The following is a 22,059-nucleotide window of genomic DNA, read 5'->3' on the forward strand; positions in this document are numbered from 1 at the left end:
AAAAAAACTATTTTTGCTCAGTTATGAAGTTTGTTTATTTATAATACAATATAATTCAACTATTCATCAATGTTCATGTTCAACAGTGTGAATGTTTGAGTCGTTTGTGTGTACGTGAGGGCATATGGCAGCAAAACGCTGGTTGGTTTAAAAAAAAAAATAAATTGCTGTATGCTTTTTGTAAATTCTTCCATTCTTATTTGTTGAGATGAGGTATTCCTGTTATTAGCTGAGTTATGTAGAATACGTGTGGTTAGTTTTGTGGTCGTCTTTTGTCTCCCCTGCCTCACTCAGGAAACTAATGCTGACTTCAACACTAACATGCAGCTTACAAAACATGTAGAATCATTCGAGAAGCTTTTTATGTGGTCGGGAACATTTACTTAGCATGTACTTACTTACATTTTCTGCATGTTCTTTAAATAAAAAGTATACTGACAGAAATGTTAAGAGTGATACTGGTTCAGAGCTGGTTTAGAGGTATAATAGCATGTCTGATTTGACATGGTGTATTCTTTTGCATTCAAGCCCTGAACAATTGACATAAACAGGCCTAAAACATCCCCCATATCATTAAACCACCTCCACCAGGCTTCACAGGGCAAGCTAGATCCATAGATTCATGATGTTAAGGTTAAATTTGGACCTTTCCATGTATGTACCTCTGCAGACATCAAGAATGATCTGACCTGAGGCTATCCATCTTAGGTTTTGATATGTGGTGCATTCAGAAATGCTTTTCTGCTCAGCACAGTTGTACACAGTGTTTATAGTGTAGTTTTTCTGCCGGTTTAAAACAGTCTGCCCGTTTTCACTTGCCCGGTCTCATCAGCAAGACATTAGAAGTGCAAAACTTCAACTGCTGTTTAATTGGTGGGGTTTTTTTTTTTTAATTCCAGGAGACCAGTAGTTATCAAATAAATTATTGTCCATCTGACACAAAAAAAAAAAAAAAGAAAGTAAGATCACAATTTCCCCTAATGAGTGCAAATCATGTGAATGTATATCAGGGGATCATTTTCATATACAGAACATTTGGAAAATATCCAGACTGTTTTCACCGTTTTAAAGATTTTTTTTTTATGTTGTAGTGTGATACCACAATCATCCAGAAGAAAATTCTCATTAATATGCATTCAGTCCCCCATAATGACAAAGTCAAAACAGAATTTTGGACTGTCTTTAAATTTATACAATCAGGTGCCTCCAAGATCTCTTGATTGTTGCTGAGATGTTTCTACACCTTGATTGGAGTCAGCCTGTAGTAAATGAAATTGATTGAACATGATTGGACACACCTCTCTATAGAAGGCCTCACAGCTGACAATGTAAATCAGAGCAAAAACCAAGCCATGAGGTCAAAGGAACTGCATGCAGAATTTAGAGACATGGTTCAACCCTAGAGCACAGTGGCCTTCATAATTCTCAAATGAAAGACATTTGACAGAACTGGTCACCCTGCCAAACTGAGCATTTGGAGGAGAAGGGCCTTAAAAAGAGATGGGACCAAGAACCTGATGGAACCTGAAGCCATGTTGGTTCATTAGGCCCATTGACTGGTTGCACAAGTGGGAAGTGGTAGCTCAGGAGATCTTTTATAGAGATGGGAAACAAATCAGGGTTGAGGGAAAGCTAAATGGAGAAAAGTCTGGGTCAAAAGTTCACTTTCCTACATGACAACAACCCTAAACACACATCCTATACAAGGTAGGAGTGACTGAGGGGCAACTCTGTGAATGTCTTAGAGTGGCCCAGCCAGAGCCCTGACTTTAACCCTGTTAAACATCTCTAGAGAGACCTGAAAATGTCTTCTGATGCTCCACATCCAACCAGGCCCAGATTCAGAGTAGAAGAATGGCAGAAAATGCCCCAATGCAGGTGTGCAAAGCAGATTGCATCATGCTCAAAAAGATTCGAGCCTGTTTTCACTTTGTCATTATGGGGTACTGAGTGTAGATTAATGAGAACAAAATCTAACTGAATGATTGCCATATCATAACAAAATCGAAAAAAGTGAAGGAGGTCTGAATACTTTCTGAATACACTGTATTTCATTTATGACTGGATGCATAAGGGACAATGATAGTGGTCGTTCCTGCTCTTGTCAATATTATGTTTTTTTTTCGTTTTTTTTTGTGAGTTTTTTTGACCTTAACATGAAATACAAATGTTTAATTTAAACTGCAGTCAGGAAGTGATATAAATATGACACAGACTGTTCCATTTCCATTTATAGCATTGAGTTTTCCATCAATAAATACATTCATATTCTAGTATAGGACATATAGTAATCATGACACCAGTCTAAAACTCCACAGGAAGAGATTATGTTTGAAGACTGTTAGCGGATCAGTTGTTTGAACATCAAGTGGAACTTCTATAACCCAGGTGCCAGAACTGAGAAGTGTCAAGAATGGATGGAGACTAAGATAAGTCATAAGGTAGACCATAAAGTGAGGAGTGTTGGTCCATTTTTTCATTATTTTATCAAATGAGTAGTTAAGAAGGTTGAAAACATGATTGAGCTCTAATGATAGCTTATGTAGCAACTGAAATCTCAGACATGATCATTAGGGATATTCTTAAAAAAAAAATTTTTTCTCAAGGAATTCTATGAACCCCTACCTTGGGGAACAAACAAAGCAAAGTTCCTACATGGCATGCTTTTCTAGAGGCTTTGTGAGATTTAGTAGTGAATTGGAATAGCAAGACTAAGATTTGTTCATTACGTAGAGACACACAAACACGTATATGAATGAAAACATTTTATTGAATAAATATTTATATAAATAGTTTAAAAAATGTCCAATTTAATTAAATAGATAGATAGATAGATAGATAGATAGATAGATAGATAGATAGATAGATAGATAGATAGATAGATAGATAGATAGATAGATAGATAGATGTTAACAGATTTTGATTGAAGACTTTGTAGTGTATATGTAGAAACCGCGCATGACATGCAGAATGACTGTGCGCGAGCTTTCCCACGCGCACGAGCTGAAACTCTGCGGTGAAATAAAACAGCAAAAGAGAAGAAAAAAAGAAGTTAAAACCAACATAAGGAAAATGAAGAATGAAATGTCTCTGGTGAGTTGCAGCCGCAGACATTCTCACCTTCTCTGTGAGATAATCAGTCAGACTGCTCCAGAAAGCGCTCCACTTCTCCACTTCAGCATGAGTGGAACTGGCAACCGGATACTGCGACACAAACAAATCAGATCATTCAGCATCATCATCATCATCATCATCATCATCATCATCATCAACAACAGCAATAAATATAAATACTTCTAGTACTACTACTAATAATAATAGTAATAATAATAATATATTTTTTTGCCGCTGGAAAAGAACAAAATCCATTTCTTGATACAGTCAGGATCAAGATCAAGAGTATCTCTCTCTTCTTTTAGTTTAGCAAAAAATACAAAATACAAATACAAATGTAGTCAAACTTTAAAAGCTTCCTAGAGGCTTTTAAAGTAAGAAAAAAAAAAAGTAAAAAAAAAAAAGTAAAAAAAAAAAAAGAAAAAAATATAATAATAATAATAATAATAATAATAATAATATATATACACACATACACTAAAGGTGGGAAATATAAGGTTTATAAAGGTATTACTATAATAACAGTGGATTCACAGGAAGGTGTATAGTTACATGTTCACGCCTCATAAACAGGGTTTTAAAACACAGCGTTGATTAACAGAGAAAAGCGTGTAATCAGGGCTTTGGAGAAGATTTTTTTAACATGGAAACAGTGTCAAGAGTCAGGAACTTTCCGGTCTCGAGAGTTTTCAGTTCCCACTTACATTCCACCCACAGTATATATAATAATCTCTCACACACACACACACACACACACACACACACACACACACACACACACACACACACACACACACACACACACACACACACACACAATAATAGAAATGACGCGAATAAATAACTGTAGTTTATGAAATTACAATTGAACTCTAAAATAATGCAGTGGAAAAGCGTTGATCCCGAATTCATGTTAAATTGAATCAAAACATTTGTTTCAACGGAACTCAATCCAATTCTCAAGTCCATTTAACTTTTTTTTCCAGTCACGTGTTCACATTACCAGCGTTGTATTCACACTTACTCTGCTTTTCTCCAGACCCTCTGAGACCACCAACTTACTAATTACATCCCTGTCAGAAAGGCGTTCACACAAACCACCACAAGGGGGCACACGTCCTTCTTTATTCATCAATCTTATGAATGTCCTGTAGACCCCCAGTTTATTAAATGTGTTGCTAAAAATAAACCGAATTGACATGAGACCGGTGTGTGAACGCTTACGCATGTCGCATAGAACTGTCTCTGGTGTCCGAGTAACTGCTGTAGGACATGCAGGTCGCTGGACTTCCACTCGCTGGACGGGTTCTTCATCAATAGATCAGACAGGATCCGAAATGACATTTCCAACACCGGCAGTCTGATCTCTTCCTGTCCACGCCAAGAAGTGGATCAAAACGGACATCGGAGAAAAAAAGCAATTAAAAAATGTATACATTTAAAAACATCCTGTTGCCTAATGACGAATTGGACAAAATTGGGATCACGTGATCTCGCCTTCAGATCATATGATATCTTCCTATACACTTGTGTATTTCCTTTATCATGTAGTGTACTATTTATAAGCATCATTCACTTGGTCACGTGAATAAAGTGAAACCTTAATTGGTTCTTAATTGGACCTTAAATATTCGATACGCCCCGAATTGGACACTGACGGTACTAAGGTGAAGGTTTTAAAGGTGGGCTCTTGAGGGTTTCGGGTACAGCAGGAACACAATTGTAAGACTTAAACACTCGAAAATGACCAAACAAAACTCTAATCATAACTCAAGATTATATAGTATAAGAGACTTATTTTTGACTTATCGAATGTTTCCGTTGTTTTTTTTCACAAAATAAACCTCAAACATATACAGACTTAGATGTTCTCACCTGTTTCGAGATTTTTGGACTCAGGACCTTCATATTTTCTGCCTCGCCTTTGCATCTCACTGGTCTCATTTCACCCTTAAACAACAACAACAACAACAACAACCAGTATTTATCTAAAATATGATTTTGTTTATGTTGTTTGGAAAACAACAAAATTAGAAAAGCAATGTTGAGTCATTTGCAATCATAACGGGTTATGTGTCATTATAAACTGTACATTGCAAATCAATTTCCTCTTCTTCTTCTTCTTCTTCTTCTTCTTCTTCTTCTTCTCTTAGTATTATTATTATTATTAAATATAGAACAGTCTTGGGGGGTGATGGTGACGATAATAAAACGGGGTTTTTCTCAGCTCTTAGCAGTATGATGATGTAAATGAGGATGATGTTATAAATCTTATCCTGATTTCAGGAGATGTTAGGAGCTCTTACCAGGCTGCAGAGTTTAGAGATGATTTCTTGTCTTCTTTTTCGCTCCTGCTGGTCGCTGCATGGTGAAAACACAGCCGGTGTGATACAAATACAGAGAAACAAATACAGAGTAATCAGCATGCTGTGTGTTGTGTGTTCTGGTCTGGTGATGTATAGATGAAGAATGATCAATCTGAAGCCTGATGATGAACAGAAGGAACATGAGGCTTTATACCCTCAGAAACCGGATTGCCCTGGAAGAAGAGCAGGGTTGCGGGGAACTGGGGCTTCACCTGTCTGCTGCACCCAGAAGAAAAGATGAGGTTTGATTTCCTGACAAGGGTCTACCGCAGGTGTGTGGAGAAAAGTCAAGTGGCATTTCTTGTCATTTCAACCAGTTGGTCCAGTAAACCAAGGACAAGGGTTCTACATATGAAAAGACAAACCGAACTCGTAGGAACCAGAGTGTCGGAGGAACCAGCCAAACAAACAGACACACAAACAAATACACAAACAAAACAAACAAACATTAAAACATATTTGTATTACACAATGTGTTATTCTACAATCTTAAACATGTAGTGGCATTAAATGATCTGTGTGTGTGTGTGTGTGTGTGTGTGTGTGTGTGTGTGTGTGTGTGTGTGTGTGTGTGTGTGTGTGTGTGTGTTGGGAAGTACATGTCATGGCTTGACGTAGTGGCTGGTAAAAGCCTGTCTCGTCAGATCTCGTCGTCTGATTTGCTGAATCAGACCCCAGAAAATACACAAGGAGCACGTAGTTCTTGTTGCTTATGGAACTAAAATCTAAGTCTAATTTGCAATGATTTGTAGAAATTGGGTTTGGTTTGAACTGTTGATCGCCCTGGGGACCAAAAAAAGAAAATAAGGTGAATAATCGAATATAATGGTCAAAACATTTGTAAGCTCCTCCCAAATAAAATAAAATAAAATAAAATAAAATAAAATAAAATAAAATTAAATTAAATTAAATTAAATTAAATTAAATTTAATTAAATTAAATTAAATAAATTCTAAGCACTTGCACCTTCTTAAAAATAGCTATTTATGTTCCAGGACAAACATTAATTTATAATAAAATAATAATAATAATAATAATAATAATAATAATAATAATAATAATAATAATAATAATAATAATAATAATAATAATAAAAAATCACTCAAGATGTAAGTCCTAAAAAGCTGATTTGGCCGAATTGATCACATCTCTAGTGCCACCGTGTGGGAAAAAATAAGTACTGCAGCTCTTACTAAACGCTGACCAATCCGCATGAAGAGTTAATTATGTTCACTCTGTACTGTGTTAGGAACACGTGCGCACGTTTGCACGTTTTTGCGTGTATGCGATCATCTAATTCTCATAGGCAGAGAGAGAGAGAGAGAGAGAGAGAGAGAGAGAGAGAGAGAGAGTGCTTCAGTCATGTTCAGCTCCAACATCATGAGAGAAGGAAAACATCTGCTGTGAAACTGCAGGAACTGCTTTTGATAGGCGTTTTTAATGCGCAGTCTCAAAGCAGCAGAACCACATCTACGTGTGGATGGATGATGAGGGAGGTCAGAGGAGGATGGACAGCTGGTTTGAGCTGACAGGACAGATACAGTATCGCAAACTGTCCCTCTTTTCAATCGCGGTGAGGACAAAACCAGCTCAGAGGACACAGTGTCTCCCAAACTGGACAAAGATGAAAAAGACGTTTTATCCTCAGGTGTGTGGTTTGGATGAACTTGTACACTACATACATGATTTTAGTAATTAGTTGACTATCTAAAAAAAAATATATATATATATATAGAATAATTAACATTTTCTCATCTCTTTACTGTTGATTCGTTTAGTTTTATTTGCATCTTGTTAGTTTTGAGGGACAATATTGTAGGAATGAAACTTGTATATATTTTAAAGTAGTCAATGTGCAGCTTCAAGTCAAGAAGAATATTGTAATTTCAACCATATATATATATATATATAAACACAGTACACAATGAAGTGGGACAACGTTCCTCTAGAACAGGGGTGTCCAATCACAGGTTTTCATTCCAACCAAGCAAATCCACATCAAATTCTACCTGTTTAAATCGAATGATCTTCATTTTTAATGACACTCGGGTGTGACTATTGGTTGGTTGGAATGAAAACCTGCACCCACACCGGCCCCTTTGTGGAAACGACTGGACACCCCTGCTCTAGAACCTTGGTGCTACATAAAACAACATAAAGCTACATAACAGAACACCGAGCTAAAGTAAGTGCCAGACAGACAACGCAGGACAGTGTGGGACAAATACACAAAACACAAACTGGCACCGCCAGTAAACCTTCTGTATTTTATGTTATACAGTACAATGTGCGAGAGAGAATAAAAAGGGGTGTGTGAGGGGTGTGTGTGGGGTGTGTGAAGGGTGTGTGTGTGTGTGGTTGTCCACAATGCTGTTGGCTTTGTGGATGCAGCGTGTGATGTAAATGTCCGTGATAGAGGGTAGAGAGACTCTGATGATCTTCTTAGTCGTCCTCACGATTCTCTGTAAAGTTTTGCAATCCGAGACGGTGCAGTTCCCAAACCAGGCAGTGATGCAGCTGCTCAGGATGCTCTCAGTGGTTCCTCTGTAGAACATAGTTAGGATGGGGAGAGGAAGATGAGCTTTCCTCAGCCTTCTCAGAAAGTAGATATGCTGTTAGGTTTTCTTGCTGATGGAGCTGGTGACCAGGTGAAGTTCTTCAACAGATGAACACCAAGGAATTTGGTGCTTCTGACGATCTCCACAGAGGATCCATCGATGATCAGTAAGGAATGGGCACTTTTTGCTCTCCTGATGTCAACACCATCTCTTTAGTTTTGCCAACGTTCAGAGACATTATAGATGTCAAGTGAAGTTTATTTCTATTGCGCTTTTCACAACACACATCGTCTCAAAGCAGCTTTACAGAATGTAACAGTGAAGGTGAACGATGTGTGTTTATCCCTGATGAGCAGCATGGAGACTGTGGTGAAGGAAAAACTCTATTAAACATTATGAGGAAGAAACCTTGAGAGGAACCAGACTCAAAAGCAGAACCTCATCCTCATTTGGTGACATCAAGAGTGTGATTATAGTCTTTAAACACTACAGAACACTGGAGAGTGAGAACTAACATGAGCACTGGAGTGTGTGATTATGACTGATGTTCTTTCTACAGTCTTTTACAGTCAGTTGTGGTTATTGAACCGGGAGCTACTGAGCAACTCTTGAAATATTTCAACATTTGTGATCATCACAGATCCAACACCAGCTTCTCCATGCCAGAGCCTTTAAACACTCAAAGAGGTCAAATGTCCACACTCCACATGATCCATATATATACAGTATATATATATATATATATCCGCAAATACATTTTAACGGCACTAATTATATTAGCGTGCGATTAATGCAGCGCACATTTCTGTTAAATAATATTTCTTAAAAATTAAAACCTTCAATGCAACACACATTTATTCATGATGTCCTTTCTTTACTCAGAGCTAAAAAAAAAAAAACCTGAAATTTTTTTTTTAATTGAATTTGTTTTATCCTCGAAGTGGACGTCATTTCTGTTCATTTCTGTTCATTACATGTTCTTCTCATGTCAGCATTAGTACTAAGGTCAGAACCCTCAGCTGGGGAAGATGACCTTCTTCGTCATTCTTGTTTTAATGTAGATCTATGTGTAGGAGTTTTTAATGTTGCTTTAGACTTTCAGGGATTTAAAGAAACAGTGTGCTCTGGTCAGTTCCGGTCAGTTAAACAGTAGACTATTTGCCTGTAACTGTCTTGTTCTCAGGGTTATATTTAGTTGTTTGTTGTAGATAGATATAACAACCATATTAACAGTCTTCTACCGCAGGTTGCATGAACAGTTCTGCATTTCAGCACCTATCACTGGACAGTTCACGCCATCAACAATGATCTGTAATGAATGGACATTTCTTTTTTGCCCCAGTCGCCACTGAATCGCTCATTATGGACAAACTTACAATTATAAGGAACAATCCCATAGGCACTAAACTTATGCAATTTGTTATACTGCTTTATAACCTCTTTATCTCTGTAAAGCTGCTTTGAGACAATGTTTACTGCTGAAAGTGCTATACAATTAAAAATTATTAAATAGATGACTAATCTAAATATAAAACAAATAATTTATTAAGAAGCATCCATATTCCAGATTTTTTTATTAATGTAATCCATTTAATTTGTGCCAAATTAATTACTAAACTTTACTAATTACTAATCGATATAATAGTTTATTGTGTTCATTTGATTTATTCTATTTTTGTATTTTTATATATTTTTTCTTTTTTATTATATTAGTAAAATATAATTTGATAGATTATTTAACCAAGCAGGCATTTTATTTAAAATAGTAAAAAAAAAATGTAAACTGTTGATGTTAACATGTTAATGTTAATGTAAATGTTAATAATTAATAAACTGCGGTAATAAAAATATGACAAGCAGTTTTATGTTTTTTTTTCCAAAATCTGTATTGAAACGAACCGTGAATGTTGTGTATTGTTACACCCTCGTAACGATATGATATGATATGATATGATATGATATGATATGATATGATATGATATGATATGATATGATATGATGAGGTCACTATGATGAGTGAAGGTTAGTGTGTGTGTGTGTGCATGTGTATGTAAGTGTGGGAGAGAGAAAAAGAGAAAAAGAGAGAGAGATGGTGATTGAAGTTGGAAAAGTAAAGATCCTCGTCTGTAAATGTCGATTCTGCAGAAGCTGACGAGACTAATGTAGAGGTGCAATTATTGTTTTTACAAAGTTTATACACTGAGTTCTGTTAGCTGTAAAACGTACATACAATTCATTTACCACATACTCACACACACACACACACACACACACACACACACACACACACACACACACACACACACACACACACACACTTTAGCCTTCACTCCTGCATGAGCTCATTAGGAGGATGCGTGAATCTCTGGCAGGAAATGAGATCCCCGTCCAGGGGAAAAGACTCTGTAACTGCTCTTACTGGACAGGAAGACGGTTGTTTCTTACCCGGACACAGACAGAAGGACAGGGAGACACTTATACTCAGGTGTTTTACACTTTAAATGTAAGTTTAGCTCAGAGTAACAATCAGACCTAAAGGTATTTAGATGGTAGCAGAGCTGATACATATACCAGCACGTTTTATTAGAGGTGAGAAGAAGCTCTTTTATTCTCTAATGAATGCTTTAACACCAATTCTCGGACCCCCTTATCCAGAGTGACTTCCATTTATCTCATTCATACAAGTGATATATTGAGAGTTAAGGGCCCTGCTCAAGGGCTCCCCTTGTGGGTGCTCAGACAAACTGCTGATCAGAATTCCCACTGAGCTACCACTTTCCACACTAATGTACAGAGTTGAGATTTTTCAGTCGGATCACTACACCATAAATATGTTCCACAGTGTGGTTTATATTTGCTACCAAGGCGATTAACACTGTTGGGATCGCATCTTAGATTAGCAACAACAGTTCTTTCACTCTTTTCTAATGACTTGAGGCATGAAGTGAATGAGAACTCTCTATATAACAATTTACATTCAGTGATGAGGATGAGGATGGGATTCTGGTTCCTCTAAAGGTTCCTTCTTCTTGACAGGAGTTTTTCCTTGCCACTGTTCTCACTCAGGGATAAACTTACAAAAATAAGGAACAAAGTTATATAGGTGCTGAAATTATTCATTTTTATGTATAACTTTATAACTGCTTTGAGACATTGATAAGTGCTCTACAAATAAAGCTGAATTCAAACTTAAATATAGACAGTCTTTATCTCAGCTTTTTAAAGCGGGTTATTATGTTAGAATAGGAATAAGTTGTGTTGCGACGTTTGCTGTCACACACAAGGAATTTGTCTTGGTGATGGAAACTTGGGTACAGTATATACATTTAGGAGGAAAAGTAGATTTTCTAAAGAAGGTGCAGCCATGGGGAAATGCAAAATGTGTATATTTTATATATGTATATAATATTAGGACTGTAAAAAAAACCCAGTAAAACAAATTAATTTTAACGGCACTAATTTCATTAACGCACGATTTCCACAGTGCGCATTTCTGTTTGTTCTGTTTTTTATAAGAAATGTAAATAAATAAATGAGAGGCGAAATTCAAACTTTCAACGCAGCACACATTTATTCACGCCGTCCTTTCTTTACTCAGATGTTTTTAAAATATAAAAAATAAACTCCACAGAAAAATATTTTTAATCACTTTACATTTGTTTTTCCGATGCACCAAGTCGCAACACAAACACCAAAATCCGCCATGACGCAACACATCCGGCAGTTAAAACCGTCCGTGTGGAAACATAACAATAGTTCATTTATAACAACCCAATTACTTTAAAAAAGTTTACAAGGATATGTAGTCTTCATGCTCTATGTTGAGTTCGGTGTCACTAAAAATAAACATACATTTGCATAAATCATCAATATTTGTTCATGTTGATTAGAGTATTAAAAACACGAAACGTATTAATTTAAGCTACATTTAGAACTGATAAAAATGTGACATTCATGCGATTAATCTCGATTAAATATTTGAATAGATTGACAGCCCTAATATAGATAGATAGATAGATAGATAGATAGATAGATAGATAGATAGATAGATAGATAGATAGATAGATAGATAGATAGATAGATAGATAGATAGATAGATAGATGATGGATGGATGGATGGATGGATGGATGGATGGATGGATGGATGGATGGATGGATGGAAGGAAGGAAGGAAGGAAGGAAGGATGGATGGATGGATGGATGGATGGATGGATGGATGGATGGATGGATGGATGGATGGATAGATAGATAGATAGATAGATAGATAGATAGATAGATAGATAGATAGATAGATAGATAGATAGATAGATAGATAGATAGATAGATAGATAGATAGATGTGAAAGTGGTGTTTATATACAATGTAATAAATAACTAGATTGTGACATTTCTTAAAATCTGAGTGACCTGAATAATAAACACTGTTCTTGTGCTCAGTAGTGGCAGCTAGAGGGCAGCAGAGCAAAAAATAAAGCATATTTCAGATTGAACAAAATTTTAAAATACGAAATTTGATTTTGAAATGTACTGAAGTAAGTTTTCCCAAATGAAAATGAATAAAAATACTTTAGTAAAGTACAGATACACAAAAAAGCTACTTAAGTTCAGTAAAAAAAAAAGAGATTTACTTCATTACTGTTCACCACTGAATTTTGGATGCTTGTTTCTTCACACTAGTGATGTACAGTTGGTGAAACATGGGCAGAGAAGCAACAGGAAGTGTGTACGGTCCTTTGTAGTCTTCTAATGTCTGAATTTTTGTGCTTGTGACATGGAACACCAACAGAGTTTAAAGCCGATTGACTCTTAAATCTGCAACCAAGTGAACCAGTGTTTATGAAATTCATTGATGGAGACTTCAAAAGTCTTTTTTTTTTTTTTATGTTGCTCTGCTAAAAGCCATAAATGTAAATGGTACAGCCTTCAAAGTTAATAACCAGCAAAACATTTGACTGGATCCTGACTTCGTTTTGGTTCAATGCAATTTAATTTGTGTAGCGCTTTTAACAATTGTCGCACATCCGCTTGATGGAAATAAATAAATTCAGAATATACATTACAGAGTTTTAAACCTTTGTGTTTTTGAAATTTTATGGGTTTATTTATTTCTAAATGGCCCTACGATTTTTGTTTTATGATCTAACACAAATGTTTGACTGATGTGTTTTTCAATTCATTTTTTATTTTTATTGTATTTTAATAATGAGCGTTATTTCAGAGCAGCTTTACACAGATAATGTGGTGATAAAAATGAATAAGATGTTCTTTATAAGTGTAAGCTTGGCCCTGATGAGCGACTGTGGTAAAGGAAAAACTCCCTTTTGTGACTGGGATTACTGGAATCCTGTGGTAATTGTGTTGTATTCTTATATTCTTATATATTATATCATTATTATTATCATTTTTTGCTATTGCTTCTATGCTACAATTTGTACTAATTGATTTAAAGGTGCATATTTTGCTCAGGTTCTTATTTTTGTTTATTTTTGTCTTTAGAAGTGTCTTCATGTCATCACGGTCACGCATTTTCAAACCAAAAATAGAAACTTATTTTGTATATTTTATGGATATTTCCCAGAGGAGAATGAAGCAAATCATGACTGCCTGATGATTTCAATCGAACCCTTCGTCTGGGGATTGTATTTCAGCAATTCTGCAGCTTTTTAAAACATTATTCTCTGTATGTTTGCCTACGATGAAATAGGTGTGTTGGCGGATCTCCACCAGACTTGTGCAGACTGATGTTTCTTCTGATCCTCCAACTACACAATTCCACTGAATGCTAACAGACCAGAGTACAGAGTCCATTCAGAACTGTGTGCTTTTTATTCTGCCTGGGTGGGGTTTGTAAACTATTTCTATGGTTTTAGTGGTAAAGACACTCCCCAATAGTCTTTGTAGGACTGACTGCAGTCGAGCGCCAGTTTCTCCTCGGCCACACTTGCAGGGTTTGGGTAACTGCAGGGAGGGAAAAAGCCACCAGAGCCCGAGTGCCTGCGATTCAACCACCACAGGTTATTATTAGAAACCACATGGGGTCTTGTGGAAAAGGTTAAAGATTTTATTTCAGTGGCTTTGGGAACTGCAACCTTTACAACGTCAATTACAACACGATTAGAGTGACGAATTAATGCAGCCTTTACTTAAATCAGATATCTGCGGCGGCCGGGGAAAATCCTACACCTGGTGAAAAAAAGGCATTTAAAGTGGATACACTGTTTTAAAGCCTTTAGCATGTGCTACCTAGCGCTAATACAATAAGACAGTTTGTTATAAAGTTCTTGTTTAAAACCTGAAAAAAGCTAATTACATTTAAACGTTTCGTTCCAGATGTGGAGAATAAACTTCAAACATTCTGACATCTGGAATCTGTTTACCAACTGAATGGAAGAAAATTGGTATAAAGATTATTCATGATCACAAAGACACTGCAATCGAGCTCCAAATCCAGAATCGTATTAACATTCACTTAAACCAAGCAGGGCCTTATGAATCACATGTCTATACTTATATAATCACATGCTCATACTCATATAATCACATGCTCATACTTATATATTCACATGCTCATACTTATATAATCACATGCTCATACTCATATAATCACATGCTCATACTTATATAATCACATGCTCATACTTATATAATCACATGCTCATACTCATATAATCACATGCTCATACTTATATAATCACATGCTCATACTCATATAATCACATGCTCATACTTATATAATCACATGCTCATACTCATATAATCACATGCTCATACTCATATAATCACATGCTCATACTTATATAATCACATGCTCATACTTATATAATCACATGCTCATACTCATATAATCACATGCTCATACTTATATAATCACATGCTCATACTTATATAATCAAATGCTCATACTCATATAATCACATGCTTATACTCATATAATCACATGCTCATACTTATATAATCACATGCTCATACTTATATAATTAAATGCTCATACTCATATAATCACATGCTTATACTCATATAATCACATGCTCATACTTATATAATCACATGCTCATACTTATATAATCACATGCTCATACTTATATAATCAAATGCTCATACTCATATAATCACATGCTTATACTCATATAATCACATGCTCATACTCATATAATCACATGCTCATACTTATATAATCACATGCTCATACTCATATAATCGCATGCTCATACTTATATAATCGCATGCTCATACTTATATAATCACATGCTCATACTTATATAATCACATGCTCATACTTATATAATCACATGCTCATACTTATATAATCACATGCTCATACTTATATAATCACATGCTCATACTTATATAATCACATGCTCATACTTATATAATCACATGCTTATACTCATATAATCACATGCTCATACTTATATAATCACATGCTTATACTTATATAATCACATGCTCATACTTATATAATCACATGCTCATACTCATATAATCACATGCTTATACTCATATAATCACATGCTCATACTCATATAATCACATGCTCATACTTATATAATCACATGCTCATACTTATATAATCACATGCTCATACTTATATAATCACATGCTCATACTTATATAATCACATGCTTATACTCATATAATCACATGCTCATACTTATATAATCACATGCTCATACTTATATAATCACATGCTCATACTCATATAATCACATGCTTATACTCATATAATCGCATGCTCATACTTATATAATCACATGCTCATACTTATATAATCACATGCTCATACTCATATAATCACATGCTTATACTCATATAATCACATGCTCATACTTATATAATCACATGCTCATACTTATATAATCACATGCTCATACTTATATAATCACATGCTCATACTCATATAATCACATGCTCATACTCATATAATCGCATGCTCATACTTATATAATCACATGCTCATAATTATATAATCACATGCTGATACTTATATAATCACATGCTCATACTTATATAATCACATGCTCATTATTATACATCACATGCTCATTATTATATAATCACATGCCCATTATTTTACATCACATTCTTATACATATATAATCACATGTCTATACTTATATAATCACATGTCTATACTTATATAATCACATGCTCATTATTATATAATCACATGCTCATTATTATACATCACATGCTCATTATTATACATCACATGCTCATTATTATATAATCACATGCTCATTATTATATAATCACATGCTCATTATTATACATCACATGCTCATTATTATACATCACATGCTCATTATTATATAATCACATGCTCATTATTATATAATCACATGCTCATTATTATACATCACATGCTCATTATTATACATCACATGCTCATACTTGTATTATAATGAGCATGCGCTGTATAATAATGAGCATGTGATGTATAATAATAAGCATGTGATTATAAGTCACATGTTTATACGTATATAATCACATGTTCATTATTATACATAATTTTTATTATTATACATCACATTCTTATAATTATACATCAGCTGTTACATCATATGTTGATTATTATACATAACAGGCTGATTATTATGCATCACTTGATCATTATTATGCATCACCTGATCATTACTGACATGAAATACACATTTTTATACAGTATTATAATACACAGTGTAAATTGTGTGCATTTTTATGCTTCAGATGTATAGAGATTTCTGAGGGGATTCTCACTATTATTTCTCCACAGATCTGTTTACAATTTATTAATAACTTTATGCTAAAAAAGTGGTTTTTAATTTTCAAATTGCAAAAGGGGTTCAATTAAACATTAAATTTCTCCTTCCTGATAACATCATCCAGCTCTCGGACTGACGCACACTACGGCCAATAAGCAGCGAGCGTGTGCTGTTTAATAAGAACCTCCTCTTTCTATTTTAAGGTAATGCTCATGTTTTTGGGTTTGCTGTTGCTATGTTTTTTGTACCTCCAGGCCACCATACTTGTCTTTGTTTCACTTGAAGATGGTGCATTTACTGCATTTATTATACACTTTTTAAACCAAAAGTTTGTGGACACCTGACCATAAGATCTTTACGTGCTTCAACATCCCATTCCACATGTAGTCTCCAATTGGTGATTTGTGGAGATTCAATCATGTGATCGTTTGGGGTGTTAATAAAGTGAGGTACTGATGTAGGTGAGGTGAGGAGGCCTGGGGTGCGGACAGCTTCAAACTAATTCATCTCAAAGGTGTTCAATAATGTTGGAGCTCAATAGCAGGAGACCTTCCACATCTTCCAACCCATGGAAAGCATATCTTCATGGAACTGGCTTTGTGCACAGGCTCATTGTCAGGCTGGAACAGGTTTGGGTCTCCTAGTTCAAGTGAAGTGAAAAATTCGTAGTAGTGCCTCTAGAATACTACGTCCTATAGAATTGTGTGGCTCCAAATTTGTGTGTAAGGTGTTTAATATAGTAACCATATAATGGAGTTTCTAATACTGTTATATTAACAGAAGTTCACCAAGGCAAAATCCAAACAGTAAAGTATTAACAACACAATAAAATAATATATAAAGTTCAAGCAAATGTAAAAAAATCCTGGGAAATCCTTTTTTTTTTACTTTGTGTAAATAACGCACTCATCACATGCTTTTTGGACAGAACAACAATGCTTTATAAGGGTGATTTTTCCTGGTCACAGTGAAATACTTTCTTGGCATATCTCAACAATGTTGGGAAGCTGCGGGCAGAGCACCAGGTCAGCCATGATACAGCACCTCTGGAGCACAAAGAGTTAAGGGCCTTCCTCGAAGGCCCGACAGTGGCAGCTTAGCATAACTGCGGATTGACCCCCTCAACCTTCCAACCAGTAACCCAGAGCCTGAACTCCCACCCCCTGGTTCTCACTTATCCCAGGTTGTCAGGAAGCTGGTGTCAGAGCACGGGGTCAACCATGTTACAGCGCCCCCTGGAGCAGGCAGGGTTAAGAGGCCCACGAGTGGCAGATTGGCAGTATTGAGGCTTGAACCCCCAACCTTATGATCAGCAACTCAAAGCTTTAACCACTGAACCATCATCATCGTAACACCATCTTCAAATTCATGACATTCATGCATGTCGAATTTCACTCGTTAATGAGCATTGTGTTTTTTCCAGCCTGGATGGATTTCCTGTTCTGAGTAATGCAGCTATGGCAAAAAGTCACATGTTGCTGAGTGACATTTTTTTGCACGTGAAGCAAAAAAATTTATTATAAAAAAAACAAGAGAAAATAAAAGATGAGTACAGAAACAGATCAAATAAAATAGTCATTTATAGCACAGTAAATATAGTCAATAAATAGTCTTTTATATTTTTCTGAACTTTATTTAACTTTCTGTCACTCTCTATTTCTCTTCCTGTCTCTCTCTCTCTCTCTCTCTCTCTCTCTCTCTCTCTCTCTCTCTCTCTCTCTCTCTCTCTTTTGTGGCTATGATGTGTGCTCTGGGTTGTGGAACAGGAAATGAGTGCAGACGGAGGAGGCAGGCTGAAACCGGCACAAAGTTCTAGCGCACGCACACGCGCACACGCACACACACACACACACACACACACACACACACACACACACACACACACACACACACACACACACACACACACCAGCACTGGAACTTTGAGCCCCAGGTGGACAGATAAAGCTGTGAAGCAGACAGGGACGCAACACTCTTAAAGGCAAAAGGACCTTGAAAGAGAAGAAAAGAAGAAAGACAAAGAAATAGACGGATACCTGTGTGTGTTTGTGTGTTTGCTGAAATTGTTGAAGAGCATGTACGGTTAGGATGGTGCTGCACTCCGGTTCCAGCAGGTAAACCTTCTGAGCTATTAATACACACTTCTTTTTTCTTCCCCTTTCATCCTGTGATTTATTCGTAGCTGATCGTTCGGTGTCTTTTCGTCCCGTTGGTGTCAAGTGTTCGAAAGTCTTTGGGATAAAAACAAACCAAACAAAAGTTATGTCATCAAAAGGTTGTTGGGCGACTACTTGTGTGTACAGACAGAAGACACAGTCTCAGAGTCAAGAACAAAGATTGGATCATTTTATTGATAGAACTTTTATAAAAATCTATTTTATGAATGAAATGCGTGTTATTATAATATTTGCCCGTCTGTGGTGGTTTTATGGGAGGTTTTGTTAATTGATAGCTGCCGAGTTTTACTTTGTGAAATTTTAATTTTAACAGTGTTCAGCCTTCTCACCTTACGACTACTACCAGAATTTTTCTGAATGACCCTCAGGGGCTTTCCCACCTGAGTGGAGTTCTTTAATGCCGTGCTCTGTTCTTAACTATGGTCTCGTTTCAGATGCGAGTGGCGCACAAGAGTCTGCTTTGAGCCCGTTGGTGTTTTGGGGCGTTTTTGTAAAGCGTGGTGGCGTGTAGGCAGAAACTGTGATCATGAGTACGGTGCATTCCAGAGCCAGTGGATTCGAGGTGGGTGTGGCTCGAGGGCGGGACACCGCAGGACTGCAAAAGCAAGCCACATTCCACTCGCTCCCAAACACCATGTCCCGGGCCTCAATCCTACTTTGAGGTCTTTAAAGGGTAGGGTTTAAACTGACTGGATTGATGTTGAGAATCCAGGATGTTCTCAAGTTCTTTAAAAAGTGAAAGAACGATATGGCCTCAGGTGTGCTTTTTTTCTGTATCATCAGCTATAGATCCACTGAACGGTTGAGCTCCAGTTAAAGAAAGCGGAAAAGGTGTATGATCTAAACCGCAGGAACCAGTTTTGGCTCATTGTAAAGTGTTTGTGGAGAATCGTGTAAAAGAGCTCCAGCTTAACGTTCCCACCGCAATGTGCAACCTTGGCCCTGGGCTAAACTTGGAACCGGGTATGAATCATGAAGAACGTAGGTCGCAACTCCATTTTATCTTCTCCAGAGTGGACATCCTGCAGACGCCGCATGGCGAGGTCACAGAGAGGAAAAGAAGAGATTTCCGTGTTTAAACATGGGCTGAATGGAAACTGCCTCCTCCAATTGTTCTCTTGTGACTTTTTTTTTCCTGCAGGAGGGTGTTCCCTCGCTCTGCACAACCACCTCCGCCTGCAGATACCAAGCAGATTTTTTTCAGTCCGACTTGCTCCAACTTGATAAATCGTACCTGGGGACAGCATAACTGTCATTCCTGTCCTGCTGCTCATCTTCCAGCAGGAAGGATAATTACCTGAAAACCAGAAAAGCAGTCTGACAGGTTTCTACTGTACTTAAGTGTGTGTTAAAAAGCACGGGCAAACACATCGACACAAACAAGAGGGTTATTGAGCTGCATTAAAGTCACATCAGGTTGTTCGCCACTCAGCCTGTGTGACACCAGCAGGTCCTGTTCTCCACTCCCTTTTCCAGATAACACAGCGTTTCTATGGCAGGACGCGGAGCCGTCGTTGCCCTCGACTCCTCCCCCCGTCAGCTCAGACGTGGCTGCTGTTTGCACTTGATTTTCTCCCTCAGCAGGGAGAAAAACACACCAATGTTTTCAGAGCTACTTTTTGCTGAGCTCATGGGCGGCGCTTTGCGTCTCTCTGCGCCCGTCGCAGGCATGTCGGGGCACGCTGTGACCAAGAGAAGATGAAAATTTTCTGCAAGGGTAGTTACCTAGATCTTAAAAGATCAGCATGTCTGTGTGTGGAGAGGATTTTCTATGTAGTAAAAAGTCTAAAATAAAAACAGGTTCTTGTAGAAATCATTTCTGAAGGTATAAATTCATATTCTCCATCATCACCTCTGACAATAGCGATCACCAGTTTATATTAGCGTACTTGTTCTGTGTACCAGGTTAGCATTCCTAATAGAGGAAATCGGGAATTTTATTTTTAAGATTTATTGTGTACATTTATGGAAGGAGTCTCCAGTGTCAGTACTTCAGCAGTCAGGACCTCTTGTGATATCTCCAGGACAGAAGTGGTTCATTGTGGTTCCTTTGTAACTTTTTGCATCACACAACTTAAATTGTTGAGCTGTTCATTGAATCAGAGAGTAGCTACTGTGGGAGTGGCAGGAGTTCCGATTTTTCCGAGTTTGTTTGTTGCACTGACTGTGACTTTCGTCAAAACTCGTAACATGACGTCATTTAAAAGTGTCTGTTACCGCCATCTGGTAACATTCGGTAACCATTGTCAGTCATTTCTCCAGATTATAGGAAAAAACGAATGTCATGTGACAGTCATGTAACTCGTTCATCTTCTGGATGCCCCCAGGTGACTCGTGAACAATTCTATCCTATTGTGAGCATTCTTGTGGCCTGACTGTGGCATGGAACAGCAATGATCGCAAGTACACTGAATCGTATCAAATATCTCACGCTCCCAAGCACTCTCACCCAAAAACCAACCCTGTTACACTACACACCCAGTGTACATCCAGTTTTCTCCATGACTCTTGCAGTCACTCCCTTTCTCCACTGACAGACTGCCAGAAATGTCTTCCTTCTGCCAGGACTTTTATTTTCAAACATTTATTTTCAGATGTTTAGGAGCAGGTGACTTCAGAAATAGGCCTTCGGGAGAAGTTTCTGTTTTTCTCCGCTTGGGAAATGCGAGAAGTGCAGAATTGTTGAAGGAGGACATCATAATATTAATAATAATAATAACATTTGTTCCAACAATCATCATGGAAAAGGTTCCAACTTTAGATCCCCAACTGCTTGTTCAAAAAGAAAAAAAAAGTTCTAGCTTTGCCAATATGCGATTTTGGTGAATTAATTACCGTGGACTTGGAGATGATTCACCTGCTTTGGCTTCTTAGGTTTAACCAACGTTTGGCCCCTCCAGTAGATTAGGGCAACGTCTGAGTTGGTAAAGAGCTCAGGCACATTGCTAGTCTAGAATAAATATTATTGCTAACCCTCTGCTCATGGTAGCAGGTGAAAAGTCAGGCAGGTGAAAGTGTGGGTGTGTAGCAACTACTTCTGTTGTCACTTGTGGGTGTGGCCTGTCTAGTTTTTTTTTTTTGTAGCATATACAATACATTACAGA

General features: G+C 37.0%; 2 protein-coding genes across 3 annotated transcripts in view; one reads left to right on the top strand and one right to left on the bottom strand.

Moving 5' to 3' along the window:
• Positions 1-2,752: 2,752 nt before the first annotated feature.
• On the bottom strand, positions 2,753-5,540 carry LOC310716742 (uncharacterized protein; the record flags this gene model as incomplete). The annotated part of the gene is made up of 5 exons (XM_083524150.1): positions 2,753-3,011; positions 3,121-3,204; positions 4,339-4,485; positions 4,990-5,064; positions 5,421-5,540. 5 exons carry the CDS (start codon positions 5,538-5,540, stop codon positions 2,910-2,912), a joined length of 528 nt encoding a protein of 175 aa, XP_083380276.1. The 3' UTR covers positions 2,753-2,909.
• A 13,010-nt stretch (positions 5,541-18,550) lies between these two features.
• The window catches only part of arhgap27l (Rho GTPase activating protein 27, like), a 41,302-nt gene continuing 37,793 nt past the window's right edge, over positions 18,551-22,059 (top strand). The window contains exon 1 of one of the 2 annotated variants that reach the window (XM_083524360.1): positions 18,551-18,892. The gene's annotated coding sequence lies outside the window, so the exon portion shown is untranslated. The remainder of the gene's footprint in view (positions 18,893-22,059) is intronic. The other variant, XM_083524361.1, reaches the window with a different exon arrangement.

This window comes from Silurus aristotelis, assembly GCF_946808225.1.
Source record: "Silurus aristotelis genome assembly, chromosome: 21".
Taxonomy (NCBI): Eukaryota; Metazoa; Chordata; class Actinopteri; order Siluriformes; family Siluridae; genus Silurus; species Silurus aristotelis.